We start from the raw sequence: 18,515 nt of genomic DNA on the forward strand, positions 1-18,515 counted from the left end.
TAGTCATGGATTAGCAAAAGAGTATAACAAATCAGAACCTCTGCAAGTGGTATTACGTAGTAGAAGCACCAGCAGAATGTATCTAAGTGCTATCCCGAAATTTAAAAAGTATATAGCCTATAAGGATCAAACATTGTTCCATGTAAACATAGTGATCCTGTTTGAAATCAAGAAAGATGGTGCGTTGGATAGGTAATTCGGATGTTGACCGTAGAAGACTCTGAGCTGGAAGAAAATGACACCGAGTTCTCCTGCTTGTCAAAAACATAAAGTAGAGGAAAAAAACGTCAGCAACTGAGTCAGGGAGGACTCTCCGGCGCAGATACTTTGACGCTCAAGTCAAGCAGCTAACCGAGAGGAAATGGAATACAGTGAACAGTAAAAATGAACGTGAGCTATGCGTGCATCATGTTGCGTAATGTACTTGTACCTTTAAGAAGAAACCCTTACATAGTATCAATTTTCCTCTGTGTACAAATATCACTGTATTTTTAAAAAAGGACCGACCCTTTTAACATTTTGATATTTTTCAAAAATGTACCCACCACCTCATTGATTTGTAGAATAGAAGCTTCACTCATAAAGGTTGAACAGGGCATATTCCTCTATTTCTCTAACAACCATTACATAAAATACTAGAAGGAAATATTAAGTTGTTGGATTGATGGGCCCTTGATATACTTTACTGGCAGGTCGACCGAGTCCCCTCTATAGCCCGATCGGATTATGTTTGCAAATGCAGTTAGGTCGGATTAAGAAATGATGTCACTATCAAGGACTGGGCCTCTCCACTTGGCCAAGGAGTCCGGTCGGTCCGTTTGTCTAGTATGTTCGATCGGACCATAGGTCTGATCGGATAGACCACTGGGCCGAGATAATTGACCGAGTTATCTCCAAGTGACCCAGAGGACTCGACTTTGAATAGTGTTAACACAGCTTAGGGTTCCCTCGATCCTGAGGGACTCAAGATCCAATCGGACCAGAGGTCCGATCAGATAGGCCAGTACTCGACCGGTTCATGTGACCATGCAAGCCCCGAGTGCTGACCCCTCCTCGACTTTGACCATCATGTCACCCGACTTCTTCGACTTTGACCCGACTTCGGAGCCCCCACATTATTCACCGAATCACACAGCATTGAGATTCATTATAAAATTCAATTAAAAGCTGTCATAGAGCAGTTAAAATGACATTCCTATTCAAATTAATGAAATACTGCTTGTTGATCTCTTTTGGAAAGATCAATCTTGTGCCATTTATCTTACTTTGTTGCAAATCTAAACACAGTGCAGGGGACGAACAACAAGAAGGAGGAGGAGGAGGAGGAGGAAATCAAAGGTGCTCAAATTACCAGCCTTCATCGGTCCGAAGCCTCCTTCCCGCGCTCCAGATGCTGTGAGCTGGGATCTTGCGATTGGGGGGATTAGCGATGCTGAGGCCGAGGGAGGAGGTTTGAGAGCTGAAGTGTACCGGAAGGAGAGGCACGACAGTCGACAGGAAAAAGAGGAAGCGGAGAAGGGGAGGAAGGAAGAGATATCCGGTAATGCGGCGGAACGATGGAGGGATTTGGCGGCGGCAGCGGTGGCCAATGAATAAATGATGAATACGTTCACCCAGCGTCCCCGTCAATCTGTCTTAGAGCTAACACAAAGAACATAAATCATGGACTACTAGCCTTTGAAATAATAACTAACATATAAAAGAAATATTTATCTCGACTTTGCTGAAATTTAAACCCCAAATCTCATTATAACAACACCGATGTGCTAGAAAGTTCTATTTCCAAAATAACCGAAAGATGCAGACTTTGCCCGAGATTATAAAATCGAATTGACTAAAGTTGTAATCGTTAATTTCTTGCTTGATTCAGTAAGCGCAAATTTTCACAAGTTCAATGAATAACATGAAGGCATACAGCCTATTAAAACATTGGGCGGTAGTAGTTATGGAAGTAAAAAAGATGTGAACAAGTTATTAATCCAAGGGCAACATAACCATAGCCTACTGCTGGGAAAATGTTAAAAGTAGTTTGTTGGTTTGATCTAACAACTTCTATACACATCCAAAACTCGAAGGTCCGACCAGGCCAAACATAGGCAGATCATTTTTCATCTCTTCCTCTTTCTACCTCCAGAACCTTGTGCCTGCTTCTCAGTAGACCCTGAACTCCTTGATTTGCTAGCAGGTGTCTTCTTCGCGTTTGACTTCCCGTTGCTCTTCAAATCGAGCTGCACTTGCATTCCTGAGGTCAGTAAAAAGAAGACTAGAAATCAGGATTTGAGAAAGGAATGAGCCACAGACAGGGGAAGGGGTGTGTTTAGTTAGTTCCATGAAATATGTTGATATAGATATAAATAGACCTTTTGGTTTATTGCTTAGAAGATCAAGCTGCGGTTTCTGCTCTGTCTCAATGCTAACAGCAAGATCATCTGGAAACAAAATAAGAATCGAATTGATAAGAGAGACTGAAATATGCAAAACCACATGAACAGAAAATTGAAGGAATGCACCGAAAAAAAATAGCAAACCAAGATTGATATAATAACAAGCATCTAAAAGATGTTGGCAAAAACATTACATACGATTATTCCATTTTGTATTATATATTTTAAACTATTTAAAATCAAGAATCTCCAAGTATGATTCACCACAAAATGGCAAAATAAATGGTGTAGAAGGAAAAGGGTAAGTTTCTTACCAGCATCTTCCGCATCAGAATTCTCTTCCTCATTGTCCTCTACAGCTTCTTCATTCTCTTCCGCTAAACCATTGCCCACAGGTTCCAAGATTGCTGCTATGCGTTTTTTGGGAGCTTTCTTCAAGCCAGGAAGAACAATCAAATCTGCTGAACGCACAACCCGGGAGTCACTTCCTTTCTTGTATGCTTTGGTCAGTGCAGATTTTACAGCTGGTTGAATGTCATCCATTGGATTAGGATGCCCCTGCATTTAACTCAAAGTTGAGAAAACCTTATTCAAGAATGGTTTTTGGAAAGCTATGCATCATAAGTGCACCGCTAGTTTTGAAATCTTATTCTTTAACTGCAAAGACCACACACAAAAATATCCTAAAATCACAGTAATATATGTGTTTTCCCTTAATTATATATATATATATATATATATAGAAAGGTCTTTGCAGGAGGCATAAAGCCTACAGTAGTGTGATATGTAATTGGGTGTTGCAACTTTTAGAAAAGAAACAAGTCGCTTACCATGTGAAGTCAAATTCTCTCTATCTCCTTGTATGACAGCCATTAGATTAGATAGAAGATAAACATTTTGAAACCAGATTGGTTTGAGTAATAAAAATTGGTAAAAAAATATTTTTAAAATGAATTATTTGATTATTATCAAGTGGAAGTTGCAGAGATACATATGGTCCAAACAAACCTTAAACTTTGATAGCTCCACAATTGTATCAAAATCCTCTTGATTTAAAGAATAAGCATCCATGAATTCTACAACTTTCTGAACAGCAACTTCCTGAAAGTGTTTCCGAGTAAAAATGAAACTTGAAATTATTCCAACTCCTTAATGCCCTCTGATGAGACATATGGAAGGAAATGAGTAAAACCTTAGACATCACTTTAAGAGGATCTGTAAGCTGCTTCAACAGAAGAGTAAAATATTCAAGCCGCAATGTTTCCCTGACAGTTCAAGTGTTTAAGTAAAAGATTACGCATTAGGATATTATGACTGCCAGATAAAAAAGACAGTATCTTTGATAACAGTAAGTGCACACATTCATATGGAAAGATTCATCATATGGTATGCCCTAACATGATGAATCCAAATTCACATGCAATCAAATTAGAAGTGAGAGCCATATAGCCCATATGTGGTCACATATTAATTTAATATCCAACTGGCTGTCTTAGATAAAGTTAATTTGTTGAATTTGATCCTAATTAGTAACGCAGAAAGGACTATCCATAATGAAGCTAAATGTTTTAGTTTATGCTCAGTTTAATGCAATTAACAAAATGAGAATGAAAATTTTAAAATTTGCACAATACCGGTTGGCATTTGAGCACTAAATATTTTACTATTTGCTGTCTTGGAAGCATAGAATTTGTTTTAACGCTGTCTTGGAAGCATAGAATTTGTTTTAACGCTGTCTTGGAAGCATAGAATTTGTTTTAACGCTGTCTTGGAAGCATAGAATTTGTTTTAACTCTGTACCTTAATGTAAAACATTCTTCATAAGGGTTTTCTTAAATTTTGTTCCTTAAAAGAAAACTTATGTTCCTTAAGAAAAGGATTATTTTGAATGATTTTTAATTAAAAAAACACATACGCGACTGCATTAAGGTATATCCAGACGTTCTGCTAATGCTGGATAGCAAGTATAAATGCAACACCAAGTCACACAGCAGATTATCATGATCAAATGTATGGTTGAAAGCTTTAAGCAATCAGTCAACAAGTCATTGAAAAGTTAAATCAGGGGAGATGCAAGCATCTCTTAATTTCTATTGTATAGGATAAACCACAAACTTGACATTATCCATATATCTGTGACAATCATAAAAAGTACACGGATATCAAGGATGCTACTCTACACTAAGTTGAAAGCAAAGATGGAAATTAGGAATAATCACATAATGAAACTAGGGAAAAATACTTGTGTATGGTTATTGTAATCCATCTATAAAAACTGATTGAATTTTCACTCTTTTCTTCTAAAAGGAATATTGTTATACTAATTAGATTAATTCCTGGATGACTGAGTAAACAAAATAATAGCCTTGAAAAGCATAAAAACGATCACTGATGGCATTTTAACAATTTATAACAAGTAATTTGTATCTGCTGCCATAGTAGGACAAGATATCTGATTTGTCTGACGCAACTCCAAATTGATCACTAGTGCGATAGATAGTATGTCAATTTTTTTTATGGGATATAGAAACATAATAAATTTCTCTTCCAAAGATAAGGTACAAATTTGATACTAAAGTCCACAAATTTAGCGAGTATGAGTGTCGGTCAACAACCTGAAGAATATACAAAACAGGAACTTGATGTTGGAAAATCATGATGCAAGATAGTGTCATGATTACCTATCCAACCTAGCTTCTTGGGATGAAAGAAAGTGCAAATGAACATCATCCAGAAGTCTCAAATTCTTTCCCGTTGTTGAATTTTTACCTAGCCATCCACCAAATCTGTTGAAGTTACGCTCTCCCTGTAGATGTTAGTATACATTCAAATTTTAGCACTACTCAACAACCAAAAGCAGGAAGGGAGAACAGAAACAAGCATTAACAGCATGGAGAAGAGATACTGCACCTTTTGATCATATCTCAGATATAGTAGAATTATTTGGCATTATCATAATTATTTAATCAACCTTCCCAGTAAGCTAGATTAGGAGAGAAGCACTCCCAGTATTGTAGATTGCAACAACTGTTTGCATAATTATAAACTGTTATCAGCTATCACTGTGTTAAAGACAACCAATCCAGAAGGTTAAAACTGTACCAACAAAAACATGTGAATGAGGACCTCATCCTCTTCAGCACCAAAGTCTCATTCCTTGTCAGTGTTTCAATGTCTGGCCAAAACGAGTTGGTGTCATCCTAACTGAGGTACCATGTGTGTTTGGGATAGTGCTGGTTGGCACTGACTAGCAGGAAGAAGGGGAGGGAAGAAAAAGAGAAAAAGGCAGGAGAATAAGTAGAGGATAAAAAAAAAAGAGAGATAAAAGGTGGCAGCACATACTAGGTTCTGTTTCATTGATCTTACACTGTTGTTGACTTCAAATATATTGGCCCCCATCAAGCTCCATCACTACTGAAAACATGGCCCCAATGTATAATTCCCCTCCCATTATAAACGTCATAGCAACCAAAGATGAGATGCATTGGGTATTTAGTTTAGGCTAGAACAGAATGAAATATGAAATGTGTTCTCTAGCTTAGCTGACTAATTGCGATTGTTTTAGGCGCCAAGTCCTCTCAGCCGATTTTGACCTCAACGGGCTAATGAAAAGAATATATGTCACCCCATGTCAAAAGGCACAAGGCAATTTCAATCTTTGCATTCCCCATATTTTGACAGAATCAAGCATCCATGTCAAGTAAATTATATCAAAAAGAAAAAGAAAAACTGAAACAAAAAAATTTTCACCCACATATTACCTGACCTTCATAACTTCAGAAAATAAAACTGACATACATTAGCCCAAACCCAACAAAGATTATCATCTACCTTGTTTTCAGATAGATGATTTTTTCTTAAACTTAGCATGTGAGATTGCTATTCAGATGTAGGTAAACGGCGGGGACAAATTGAGCGTACAAATTCATAGGTTTCACTTAATAGCACGAAACACATGTCCATAATCAAAAGCAAAGTATGGTCAGCAATAGGATAGTTGAATAATAACCAGAATGAAACAAAACATTACTAGACACAAGCCAAGATTAAGAAGAATCTCAATAACATATCTCTAAGAAGAATCTCAATAAAACTAAGCATATTGGCACTAAAAACTATCAGAAAAATCAAGTAAAAAGAGGGGCTTAAAGAAATTATAGCTGATTTTTTTCAGAGGAACTTGCATTCCCATACACAGGTTTACAGTTGAATCAACACAAAACATAATTACCGGCTCAAGGGTCTCCCGCTGCCCATGCATGAGAGCCGCACTGGAAAAAATTTAAGAAACATGTAGACAAAAAATAAGAACCCACAGATTTTTTTATCCTATGTAAAAAATCCAGCAACACAAACAAGAACAAATATTATAGTTTAGTTGTCTGACATACGGAATTATACACGATGCAAATGAACTAGATTGTGACAGCTGCCACTGGCGGTATCTTCTTATTTGAACATTGAATATATCCCCATCCCCAATAGATTCAGCTGCCAGTGCAAGCAAATTCATCCTTTTAACACCATTGTCATCCCTGCCAATAGAACTTGGCCGATAATTGACATAATTTTCCTGGCATTTTAAAAAAGAAAAAAAATGGCCTTAGAGCTAAATTATGCAGCCTTCAGAAAATATCATGCCACTTATTTAGTAACTATTTCTACAGAATGTTATAACATTTGGAAGAAAACTATTTTTCAAAAAGTTTAATAACAACTAGAAATGAGTAACTACCACAGAATTATCAAAATGAATAGTATGCATGACTCATGAATCAGTTTGCCCAAAATGCAGGTCACAAAACACAAATGTACTGAAAACTAATAAAATATTCAACTGCAAATTTAGTTATAATGTTTACTTCTTTTCAGAGAGTGTTTGTTGCTAGTATAGGGTCCTAACACACAAAACTGCCTAGTTTGTTTTTGTTAACATAAAGCCTTGATAAGGGTCATACTGAAACCTACAAAAATAATCTATTGCAATTATGCTAATAATGTTCTCAAAGCTTGTGAGGTAGATTGGATGTTTCTAATTTTTCAAAGTGAATGTTTCCTTTGCCCCCATCTTGGTTCTTAGCTTATCAGAAATCCAGCAAGATTGTGACAAAACTTAGTCGGATACCTATTGCAACCTCTTGAACCACTATAAACCCTAGGATTCTATGAAATCCATGAAACTGTATTGCAGTAATGGAAAAAAAATTAACAATTACAATTAAGCTATTTTGGGTTGTATGTTGGTATACATCATATCACCATTCCTCACTGAACTAATATTAGTGAACCAATTATGCAATCCATGACACTTCATGTGTATGTACATGCCATGTTACTTTTTCCAGCCTTATTTATCTCATGCTAAAGTATTCATTTTTTGGAACATACCTTATTAGTTATTATCAATCATGAATTTAGTTATTGTACAGACATGCATACATATGTAGTAGAGGGACAAAATATCTGCTAAAAACATGATAGTATGCTTGTGATGGATATAATGAATCATAACATATTAAGGGAATCACTTGTAGGACCTTGTGGCTCTAAGGATGGATCTGTGACACTTGGGTCTGGCAATATTTAATTATCACATGAGACCTCATGATACTGCACTCATAACTGTTGGGCATTGTCAACACCCAGCTGAAGAGTAAAACATCTCCAGATCAGATTGCTGACTTTATGTTGATATGAACCATTAAAATTGAGTTTTCTTATCCTAGTCACCAATATAACTACTACAGTTAATAGAGATATTTGAGTCAAGCTTCCTAAGCAGAGAGAAAGATTGTCATCCCTTAATTGATAACTTTAATTGTAGTATATGCATAGCTTTTCTTTACATCATCTTGTTTGTATCTTGGATGGCTCTTGGAAGACTCTCCTAGAAATTTTAGAAACAAATCTCCCTTTCAATTTACCTTTGGATCAATCAAATGTTACTAGAGGTGTTGATTTGGAGTCCACATAATTTTAGAGCTTATACGTGCTATTGGGTTTTGTGAGATGTGACTACCATTGACTTGGAGTCCACATAATTTTAGAGCTTCGTGCTTACTTACTTTATGTTTCTGAACTTTATGTTACGTTCAATATTTGTCTTTCTTAACTTGAATTCTTGTAGACATGCAGTTGAGTGTTCCTCTGATAATAACTTCTTGTTCTTTATTATTGTAAAGCTCTTATAGAATGGCGTGCAGTTGGCTTACAAGTGTTGTCTAGCAACTTGGGACTTACCCTTTGACTAACACAAGGGAAGTGCCAATGGAACTATCATGTCGAAGACGAGGCCACTTCAAGTCAAGGGGCCAAAATTGAACTATCATGTCATGGACAAGGCAAATCCAAGCAATGGGAAAGAGCTCACTCAAGTCATGACAATATGCCCTGACACGAGATTCCAAGTATACCTATCCAAGGAACCACTGCAAGTGAGGGCAGGAGCAGATAATCTTTGTCCGTAATTAAAAGGATAGTTCGGTGCACGAAACTCCCGCCAATATGAAGTCCCAAGGAAGCGCATCCAATTGAACTATCATGTCGTGGACAAGAAAATCTAGCAATGGGAAAGAGCTCACTCAGGTCATGACAATATGCCCTAACACGAGATTCCAAGTATACCCTATCCAAGGAACCACTACAAGTGAGGGCAGGAGCAGATGATCTTGGTCACTAATTAAAAGGGCAACTCGGTGCACAAAGCTTCAGCTAATGCAGAGTCCCGGGGAAGGGTGTATTGTACACGGTCTTACCTTGCATTGCAAGAGATTGTTTCCGCGACTCGAACCCGTGATGTCCAGGTCACACGCAATAATTTTACCATTGCGTCAAGGCTCCCTCTAATTATCAAAAGAAATTGAGTTTATTGTTTAGGCCCAAGGTTTGTTATTCTTGATGTATATTTGTTGTGTTACTTTAAATGTATACCTATAAACATTCAAATCACCTCAAGTGATAAGTGGAAGAGTGAAAAGGACATTAGAACTGATAGCATCATCATTCATGTTTTTTTATAATTGATAATCCTATCAATAGAGACAATGGTGGCTTATTTTTTCTGATCTACCATCACAATCATCCGAGCCGTATTTATCCCAATTGTTTAAGAGTCAAGCACACAAATCTTATACCTCTTTATCAAACTCTATGAAAGACTAATGCACTAGTAACATTCAAACCATTTAAATCACTTTTCTTACATTAATTAGAATTTTCATTAATCTTACTCCACGTGTTACATCTCCCACAGTCACCTTAACTAAACTAACTTTAGATTGTCATCTTTGAATATGTTTGTATCATTTAAACAATTTTTTTCTCAGTTCCTTGCTCCAGGATAAAAATTTTTTATTTTAACCTTCCTAGGAAACCATACATCCATTTTCACTTAACACTGACCTAAAGAGAATGAAAATAATATGCCTTGGGTTTAACAGATGACACTGATAGTTGCAAATGTCAAATCTGCATAACCAACTGAAGCTAAGAAAAATGTCTGCATTGATGCAAACATAGAAGCAACAGAAAATTGAGAAGAGATGGAAAACCTGAACAATAAGGGGAACTAAGTCAGGATCACTCATGCTTAAATCAATTCTCTCATCCATCCGCAACTTCCCTCCATTGAAACCAAAGAGCCTACAACAAAAATTGAAAAGTTGGAAAACATTATGAAATAAAATATCTAAAGTTCCATTGCATCCATATGAAATCAAAATCACAACAGACAATTCCACAACTGATACACTATTGTTATTAAAAACTATGCTACTAGAAGTTAACTCGAGATTATACAACATCTAACTAAATTGTTAGAGCAAACTAAGAATAGCATATGCATGTTACAACGAAATTTCCTCTTCAGTCAGTTTCAGTTTGAGAATTGACTCCATCAGAAACAGGATGAGCAACATATGAGCAAAATGCACTGTAAAATTAGAACCTAGAAAGTACCAGATAGTAAATGCATCGGTTACACAAGAAAAAAACCAAAAGAACCTAGAAGATTGTTCTACAAGAAATAAACCTAAATATCCATTATCCATCCTAATACATTAAAAAAACAGCATTGAAATGATATAATTAAAGAAAGCATTCAGTGAAACTAAAGAACTATTTATCCTCTTATAAGGATCAAACAGCCTCAATCTATTCAAAGAGTTTGTTTTTTCTTCAAAAAACAATCTAGTACAGCTGTTTATGATCATTTAATTTCTACAACTTAAGTTGGATTATTCAAACTTAAGCTCAGGTCAAGAGCTAAAAGGTCAATCTGATGTCAACAAGATAAAAACTCTCAAATGATCATCACAATCTGATGAACATCCAATTATGAAAGAATGAAGTTTAAAAGCTGATCATCTAAACAAAAATATATATAAAGCAACGTTTAAAGTATTGCTTTATATTAGTGTTTTGGTCTCTCGGAATGATAAATAGTGGGTCAGTACAAGACCATGCCAACATGAGGTCAAATGAGTTTTAACCTTACAATCATCTTCAACTTGAGTTGTTTAGCTCCAAAAAGATAGCAATTAGAAAGCCGATCAAACAGAAATTTTAAAGTAACACGTGACAACAAAAAATTCATACAACTAATTGTAAAAAACAGAACTAATAGCAGATCTTAAATCAAATTAATTAACTAAACAACAGAATTATAATTATTTAACTTTAAAACTAATAAGTCCAAGGTTTTATAACAAAATAAATCAGTAACTTATAAAATCACATGACATTAAGTTAAAATCACAAAACTTATTATAGATAAAATTATAATTTTCAAATATATTATGATTAATCAATTATGGTTTTACATTTTAATTAAAAATTAAAATCAAAATACATTTACTAACACTTCCCAAGAACACCTGATGCATATTAAAAAATCCTTTTAATTATAAATTTATAATTTATAATAAATATAATTAATAGCATAACTATATTAAATACACAACTCCATTCTTCTCCTTCCTCCTAAAATTTTATTTTTAATAAATTATAACTTTATGACTGTGACTTTGTAACTTGATTATCCAATCCCTTCTCCTCCTTCCCAAAACGTTTTTTTCATTAGTTATAACTTTAAAACATAAGAAATACACATTGCAATTACCAGTAATATATTAATAATTAATTACCCAACCCACCACCTTTGTTATGAAAACTACTTTTAATTAATTTCATATGTATAGCTTACCTTACCCACCCCACCACAATTAATCACCTCCACCCCTCAATTCCTGATTTCTCCCACTTAACTCATCTTTCTCCCCAATCTGGGACAATCATCAATGGATGCTCATGATGAATGACACTGCCAGTCGTAAAACTCTACCCTTTGCTTGCCCAATCTCTCAACATCTACTTTTCTGACTCCTACCACCGCTTCCATAATGTCTCTGAATCAAATTCATGGATTAGCACCAACTGATACAAGGGGAGACAATATGAATTCTGTCCAGTACGATCAATATAAGCTCGTAGCATAGTAGCATTTGACTTGTGCCAACAATACCAAGTATTATGCCTAACCATTTCAGCCATGCCACCAGCACAGCCTGAAATTTCAACACTTGATATAGAGGAGACAATTGAAATAGTTATTGGAAAGAAAAACAAGCATGAGCTAAAAGAATGAATTAGAGACCCCATAGACAGATGAAACTGGTTTCACTGAAAGAAAATTTTGGAAGTTGCATACTTGTCAACAGCTGTAAAGGGAGAAATATCTTCATCTTTTGCACTACTAAGAAGGCGCTTTCTTATATCATCATAATTGATTACCAACTGAGAGATGCTCATGTACTGCAATTGATTTATTGCCATACGCATATCTCCACTTACTCTTTCTGCAAGTTCTTCGAGAGCAATCTATCATGTTGAAAAGCAAATGTAAAGAGAGATGCGCTAAGGATCGTGCAAAATCAAATTTACAGAGAGCAGGTACAACCCAGTATTAGGTAGCAATATTATGAAACAATGAGGAACACTGGAGCATAAGCAAACCTTTCTGCACATAGTTTGCATTCCATTCCATCTTTAAATGGTTTCTTGTAACTTGTTTAGTATTAAGACAAATGAATTGTTAAAGAATACTAAAAACTACCTCGTTAATTTGGAGGCCTTCAGCATCTGCAATTTGCTTCAACCTTTTAGCCATCTGTTTAAATGAGAAATCAAATGCACATTTCTCCAGATAAATACATGTAAGACCAGTGTTACGATTCTGAATATTATTTGGCAGTGTCGCAATTAATTTGACAATAGCTTGTGTACTTTTGGTTTTGTTTCAGTATGTCAATGGCAAATGTACATGCATGTACCTGTTGTTTGGTAGGTTTCCTGAAGTTGAGTGCCAAGCAATAATTGACAAGACTCTTTAGCTTTTGACTGTAACGATCATTGCAGATGCAAATGATAGGAATCTTGGAGATCTTTATGCTAGCAATAAGATCAGCCACTCCCCCTCTATCTCCAGCAGACATGCCATCAACCTCATCCATGATTAACACAGATTTTGGTGGCTTTGACCTGTTATTTCAAACAAAAAACCTGTAGCAAGTGAAACTTTGTGTCTTTGTCTAAATATAACCAATCTATGACTCACCAATCTAGGCCAGAATCCAAAGCCACATTGCTAACAAGTTCTTTGATAGAATTTGATGTATTACCACCAACTCCTTTAACGATTTTGGTGTCTGCCTTACCACGACTATCACTTGCATTAACCTGGAAAAGAAAATAATAATAAAAATTAACATGAAAATATGGTAATTAGTCAAACTTAACCAGATTTTCTTAATTACTATCAGAATTCTTTTTTCAGAATACAAGAAAGATAGTGCAAGCACCTCAACAGCCTGGAAACCAAGCATCTGACTAACCAACTTTGCAGAAGTGCTTTTACCAATTCCAGGTGATCCACTTAGAAGAACAGCTTTTTTAGATCCAGAGTCTGATAGTTTTTTTCCTTTTACCTTTTGACCAGCATGCAAAAATTGATCATCCCAGTGCATTAACCAGTCATGAAGTTGTTTAACCTGTAAATAGTACAAAAGTTCAAGGTTATTGTACAAAAAAAAAGGAAGAAGAGAGAAGGAAAAAAAAAGATCCATACAATTGACTGATTGCCAATGATGTCAGCTGGAACCTTCGGGCGATATTTATCAGTCCACGTCAATGGACTCTGAACACCAGATTTAGTTTTTCGTTTATCAGGGTAGATGCATGGTTTAACACCTTTTGCAACTTCTTTTCTTCCTAGAGCACTAGCTTGATCATCTGAGAAGTGATGAATGAATTCAGTTATATCATTTTAAGGAAGAAAATTTTAACATCTTGCCACCAGAAGCAAAAAAGTCATATTTAAAATCTCCTAAATGTTGCATAGCAACTAGAAAGATATTCTTTAACCAAAAGAATTCAGCTCAAATTCAGATATAAAATAGCTATCTAAAAGTTTTCGCTGCTCAATCATGTGTGATAGAACAGGTCTGATCTTTTCTAACTCACAAGATGTTCGGAAACAGAGAGAGGATGTATACAAACAAGATATCCAGCAATAACAAGGAAAAGGATTGAATACAAGAACTCCCAAACATTTGTTACTCTCAAATGTGTCTGGCAATATGGAAAACAAAGGGCACTTGTAGAATGGGACTGCACAACAATTTGAAAAAAAAAGGAATCTATTGCAGCTTGGTAGTGTTTGTTTGGATATAAAATGTCACGCCAGCCATCTCTACTTATTACTTTTCCTATATATAGTAATGAGAATTAATTGAGAGAGATTGCAATTATACAAATTTTTTTTGGTTTTTTATACTATATGTATGCAAGATGCATTGAGGTAGAAATTTTTTTTTCTTTACAGTACAGTCATATCCCCTATCATAAGCATAAGAAAGTGCTCTTAATCCAATTTGGTAGAACGCAGGTCTTCAAAACCAGGTGCCATGGGTTGAAATGCTATAGAGAATGAGTCAGTTTATTTGATGTTGAATTACAATAAAAATTTGAACAAGAAATGTTAAATTGCAACTTGACTTGGACCTTCTTAAGCGAATGAACTCATCGAATTCCTATTGAAATGGGTTCTACATAAGGAAAAGAACTTGTCATTGTTTAGTCATTAGGGGCCTCGGGAAACCATCCAAGTAGAAATATGGCTTTCAAATTAAGTTTCAAACTAGTAGATGTTGCCAAAGGGAGAGGTGATGTCATATGCAAAGAGGAAGAGACTCATAGAATGGCAAAGGCAAATAGAGCTTTTGCACATTTTCTATTAATCCATGAATTGGATCTATATAGACACATGGATCCATATATCTCAATCAGAAAAGAAGCAGTAGAAAACGAATCAGAGGATATCTTTCTCAAAGCAAACCAAAACCAAAACCAAAACAAAAAAAAAGGAACCATGAATCATGATCAACTAAGTCCTCTCCAGGACTTGCTTAAGAATAAGAAAGGAAATTTTGTGGAATATCACAGAATATATATTGTTCTGAATGAAATTAACACACATGCCATCTGATCACATGAAAGATATAATTATCACACGGGAAAAATAAAGTAAACAATACACTTAAATGAAATGAATATAAAGACAATTAGATAAAATTAAATTGAGATTAACTACACATAATTTGAAAAGGCAGAATATGATGTTAGAATATAATGGATCTCCCTTAGTATATAGGGTTGGTATAATTCTCAAATGAAGCTTAAGTATAAAAGATATAACCAGGCTAATTATGCTTTTGCCTCAACAATACAGGACTGGAGATAATGATCTTACAATTTTTTTTCAAAATAACACTGGAAATGCTCTTGTAATGACAAAAGAAATAACTGCAAAGAGTCTATTGGTAAAAGTGTAGAATTCATACAAGATTTAAGCACCATATGTGCTTTAGCAAATACAAGATTTTAGTTCAGGGTTAAATTCTTTCTTAGAAGATTAAGAGCTGCACTGGGCATTATTGAAGAGGAAAAGAAAGTCTCTTCAATCTTAAGATATCATAACATTAAAACAAATACTAGGTAAACCAATGTCACCTCGCCAATGCAGAAAATTATGAGATGGTATATGAACGTACGTTTTACTTTGCTAGGGCTACTTGTAGTATAAAGGATGTGCATCTTTTCTGAGGTTTTCTTATTTTGCTCTTCCTTCTTTGGTGTTTTAGCAGGCTTCGACTTCCGAATCATATCAAATAATCCATCCTCAGTGAGAAATGGGATACTGCCAAGAATAAATTATTGATGAGTGAAGGAATTTGACGAGCAGGTAGATAGTATATCCAGATGGGCAATGCTGGTATGACATACCCTAGCTCCTTGGCTTTTGAAGATTTCCTCCCACCAACATCCTCATCAGCTAAAAGAAAACTCTAAAAAGAAGTTGAGCGAATTATAAAACCAAAAATCAAAGCACAAAATCCAGAAGCAGAATATTTGCAGGGTACCGTCTTTTTGCTGACAGCACTGGTGATCCTACCACCATGGCGTTTAATTAGATCTTCAGCCTCCTCACGTTCCAAACTAAAAAATACATCCATGATCAGGAATCAAAAAATTGGAACAAGAATAATATAATTCAGGCATGGTTGTTAATCACAATTTGTTTCACGAATTTCTGATGCTCCAGCCCAAAATGGTCCAAACAAATCTGGATACAAAATAGGAACTAAATTGAGTAGAGATCTCATGATCACTATGATCCAACCATATGCCCATTCACCAGTGCTACTTAAGATCTAAGTCTTGAAAGCCTCCACTTAATCAAATATATAATTACAGTATTGCTAACTTCAGAGTAGATCATTTCGTACCATGTCACCTAAGAAAAATTTTTATATATGATAACCAATTTTAACTTAGAGTATAAGAAGCATTACTAACTTTTGTGATCATCATCCATCTTAGGGGGGTACCAAATAAAAATGCAACTCCTACTAGTTATAATGCATTGTTCATATATCTCCTACATGAATAATATTAGTCATGCTTAGCCATAAATTATGTCAAGTTTGAAATTCACCTAACAAAACTAGATATTGAAAGATAATCCATACGATAAAATTACAAATACCAAATATAATTTTCCAAGAAATATTTTGTTAAGCATTAGGATCTTAAGATCCTATGACTCCACAATATTTCTAGGTAGGATCTTAATCCAAAACAAACAAATATGCCAAGAGATGCAACTTGCAGTGTCATATTAGATAAAAAATTTTGCAATGATACTAGATTACCTGTCAAGTGTGCCACTTATGACGAATGTCTGACCAGCTAAACAATCAGGAGCACCTTCTGGAACTTCCTACTCAACCAGAGAAACAAGACTAGAGCATGGAAACTAGATAGATTTATTAAAGGGAATAATATCATTATTTACCAATTACCTTCTCTCCTTTGTGTGGAGGATCTTTCCTCTCTCCAAAATTCATAAACCCACCTCTACCAGCTCCTCTCCCTCTCCCTGCAGTCATAGATCCAGAACCTCTTCCACCTTTGCCCCTTCCACCAGCTTTAACAGGAGTTTCAGGATCCTTATCATTTATCTCATCATCAAGGTTATCACCAACTTTATGAGAACTCTTAGTCATCTCAGTTACTGAGCTATTCTTCATTTTCTTGTCTGGCTTAGGAGATTTCTTAACATTACTAGATGGCATGAAGTCATCATGGTCATCATCAACTGTCTTAGACCTCTTTGGCAATGTAGGTTTAGAGTCCTCTGCAATATCTTCACTAGATTTTTGGGGCTTCCTTTTTGATGGTGTTTTGGCTGCTACTTTTTCTTCTTTTATAATTGTCTGAGGGTTCACTTCCTTAGAAGAAGGTGCAAAATATTTGCTAGTTTTTCTTCTCTCTGAATTTTCTTGAGTTACCTGGACTGGATTCTTCAATAATAAAAATAAGACAATTTAATTGCTCATTTTAGTTGTAAAAAATCCTAAAATAATCTTCCAGTGTATCAGCATAATGGCAAAGGAAATCAAACATATAGATTAGTTACACTAGTTTGATATGTGTTAAAAACAGTACATAAACAGAAAATTAGTATGGAATACTGCAATGACCCTATATCTACTTCTAAAACATTTCATTAATAAATTAAAAGAAATCTCTAAATCCAGAATGATGCAGCGCCTTGCATCAAACTAGATAAAGAAAATTGATGCTTTGACCTGAAATCCTTGTTAACCCCTCCAATGGAAGCCAAGCCAATTAATAAGAGTAAGGCCAAAAATAAAGGCGAATTACCGGTTTCTCTGTATTTGGAGAATTAGGTGTTTTTTGACTAGCCACAGCAGGCTTTGATGATGCTGTAGCCCCTTTGTCATGCTGCTTCATGAACCATTTCCTTATATCGGACGACTTCATGGATCAAAGAAGAAAATTTAAGGCAGAATGTCAAACAAGTGATAATTAATGTCTCCAGGGCATTAGAAGAAGATAAAGGAACAGAAAAACGAAAAATTTGGCTGACCATTTCTTTATCAGGGATCCAATCACCAATTCTCAAAGGCCTGAAACCATCAAGTTAGAAAGAAGTCATCTGACGTTGAAAACAAAAACCCCCCAAACGAAAAATAATAATAACAAAAATAAAATCAACAAGAGCAGACCTCTAAAGATCAGACCTTTAACACGAATATGACCCTGGCGACTGATCTTGAGGATTTTTCAACGACGACGAAAGCAGGCGCAAGATTTGGTGGAGACGGTCTAAAACAACAACTAGGGTTCTTGAAGAGACAGCAGAATGGCAATCGACATCGCTAGATCCAGATCGTGTGCGGACCGCGAGATCTTGGTCTCGACTCTGGTCAGGTGGATTGCAGAAGCGAAGGGTAAAGATTTAAGGGCAATTAACTTTTAGGAGCTCGAGTTTTGATTTATTTCCTACTAGGCCCCTGCGGTCTAAACCGGCTTAAGTAGTACGACTGTACGAGTCGGTTGCGGACCTTGCTGTTCCTGATTAAATTGCATTTTCTCCCCTCGTAGTTTTATTTTTTTGACACGTGATAATTTAAAATATTATGTTTTAGTCTTTATAATTTAAAAACCATAAATACAAAATACTTCTTCCTCTTTTATTTTATCTGTCAA

The 18,515-nt window shown here is 35.4% G+C and overlaps 1 protein-coding gene across 3 annotated transcripts; it reads right to left on the minus strand.

Annotated features, from left to right (window-relative positions):
* Nucleotides 1–1,830: 1,830 nt before the first annotated feature.
* LOC122029448 (replication factor C subunit 1-like) lies at nucleotides 1,831–18,257 on the minus strand. 3 transcript variants are annotated; one of them, XM_042588434.1, is made up of 23 exons: nucleotides 18,047–18,257; nucleotides 17,893–17,932; nucleotides 17,667–17,780; nucleotides 16,802–17,302; nucleotides 16,652–16,719; nucleotides 15,860–15,935; nucleotides 15,723–15,784; nucleotides 15,491–15,636; nucleotides 13,507–13,670; nucleotides 13,241–13,429; nucleotides 12,997–13,118; nucleotides 12,713–12,920; nucleotides 12,496–12,549; nucleotides 12,091–12,260; nucleotides 9,935–10,025; nucleotides 6,776–6,957; nucleotides 6,616–6,655; nucleotides 5,066–5,190; nucleotides 3,577–3,649; nucleotides 3,393–3,485; nucleotides 2,699–2,942; nucleotides 2,361–2,429; nucleotides 1,831–2,242 (listed from the first exon to the last, which is right to left on the minus strand). In XM_042588434.1, exons 2-23 carry the CDS (start codon nucleotides 17,893–17,895, stop codon nucleotides 2,109–2,111), a joined length of 2,928 nt encoding a protein of 975 aa, XP_042444368.1. In that variant the 5' UTR covers nucleotides 17,896–17,932; nucleotides 18,047–18,257; the 3' UTR covers nucleotides 1,831–2,108. The 3 variants fall into 3 exon arrangements, with proteins under 3 accessions (XP_042444368.1, XP_042444369.1, XP_042444367.1); XM_042588435.1 differs by having other exon boundaries at nucleotides 16,802–17,290; nucleotides 18,032–18,257; XM_042588433.1 differs by having other exon boundaries at nucleotides 18,032–18,257.
* Nucleotides 18,258–18,515: the final 258 nt, after the last annotated feature.

Source organism: Zingiber officinale, chromosome 10B, assembly GCF_018446385.1.
Source record: "Zingiber officinale cultivar Zhangliang chromosome 10B, Zo_v1.1, whole genome shotgun sequence".
Lineage (NCBI taxonomy): Eukaryota > Viridiplantae > Streptophyta > Magnoliopsida > Zingiberales > Zingiberaceae > Zingiber > Zingiber officinale.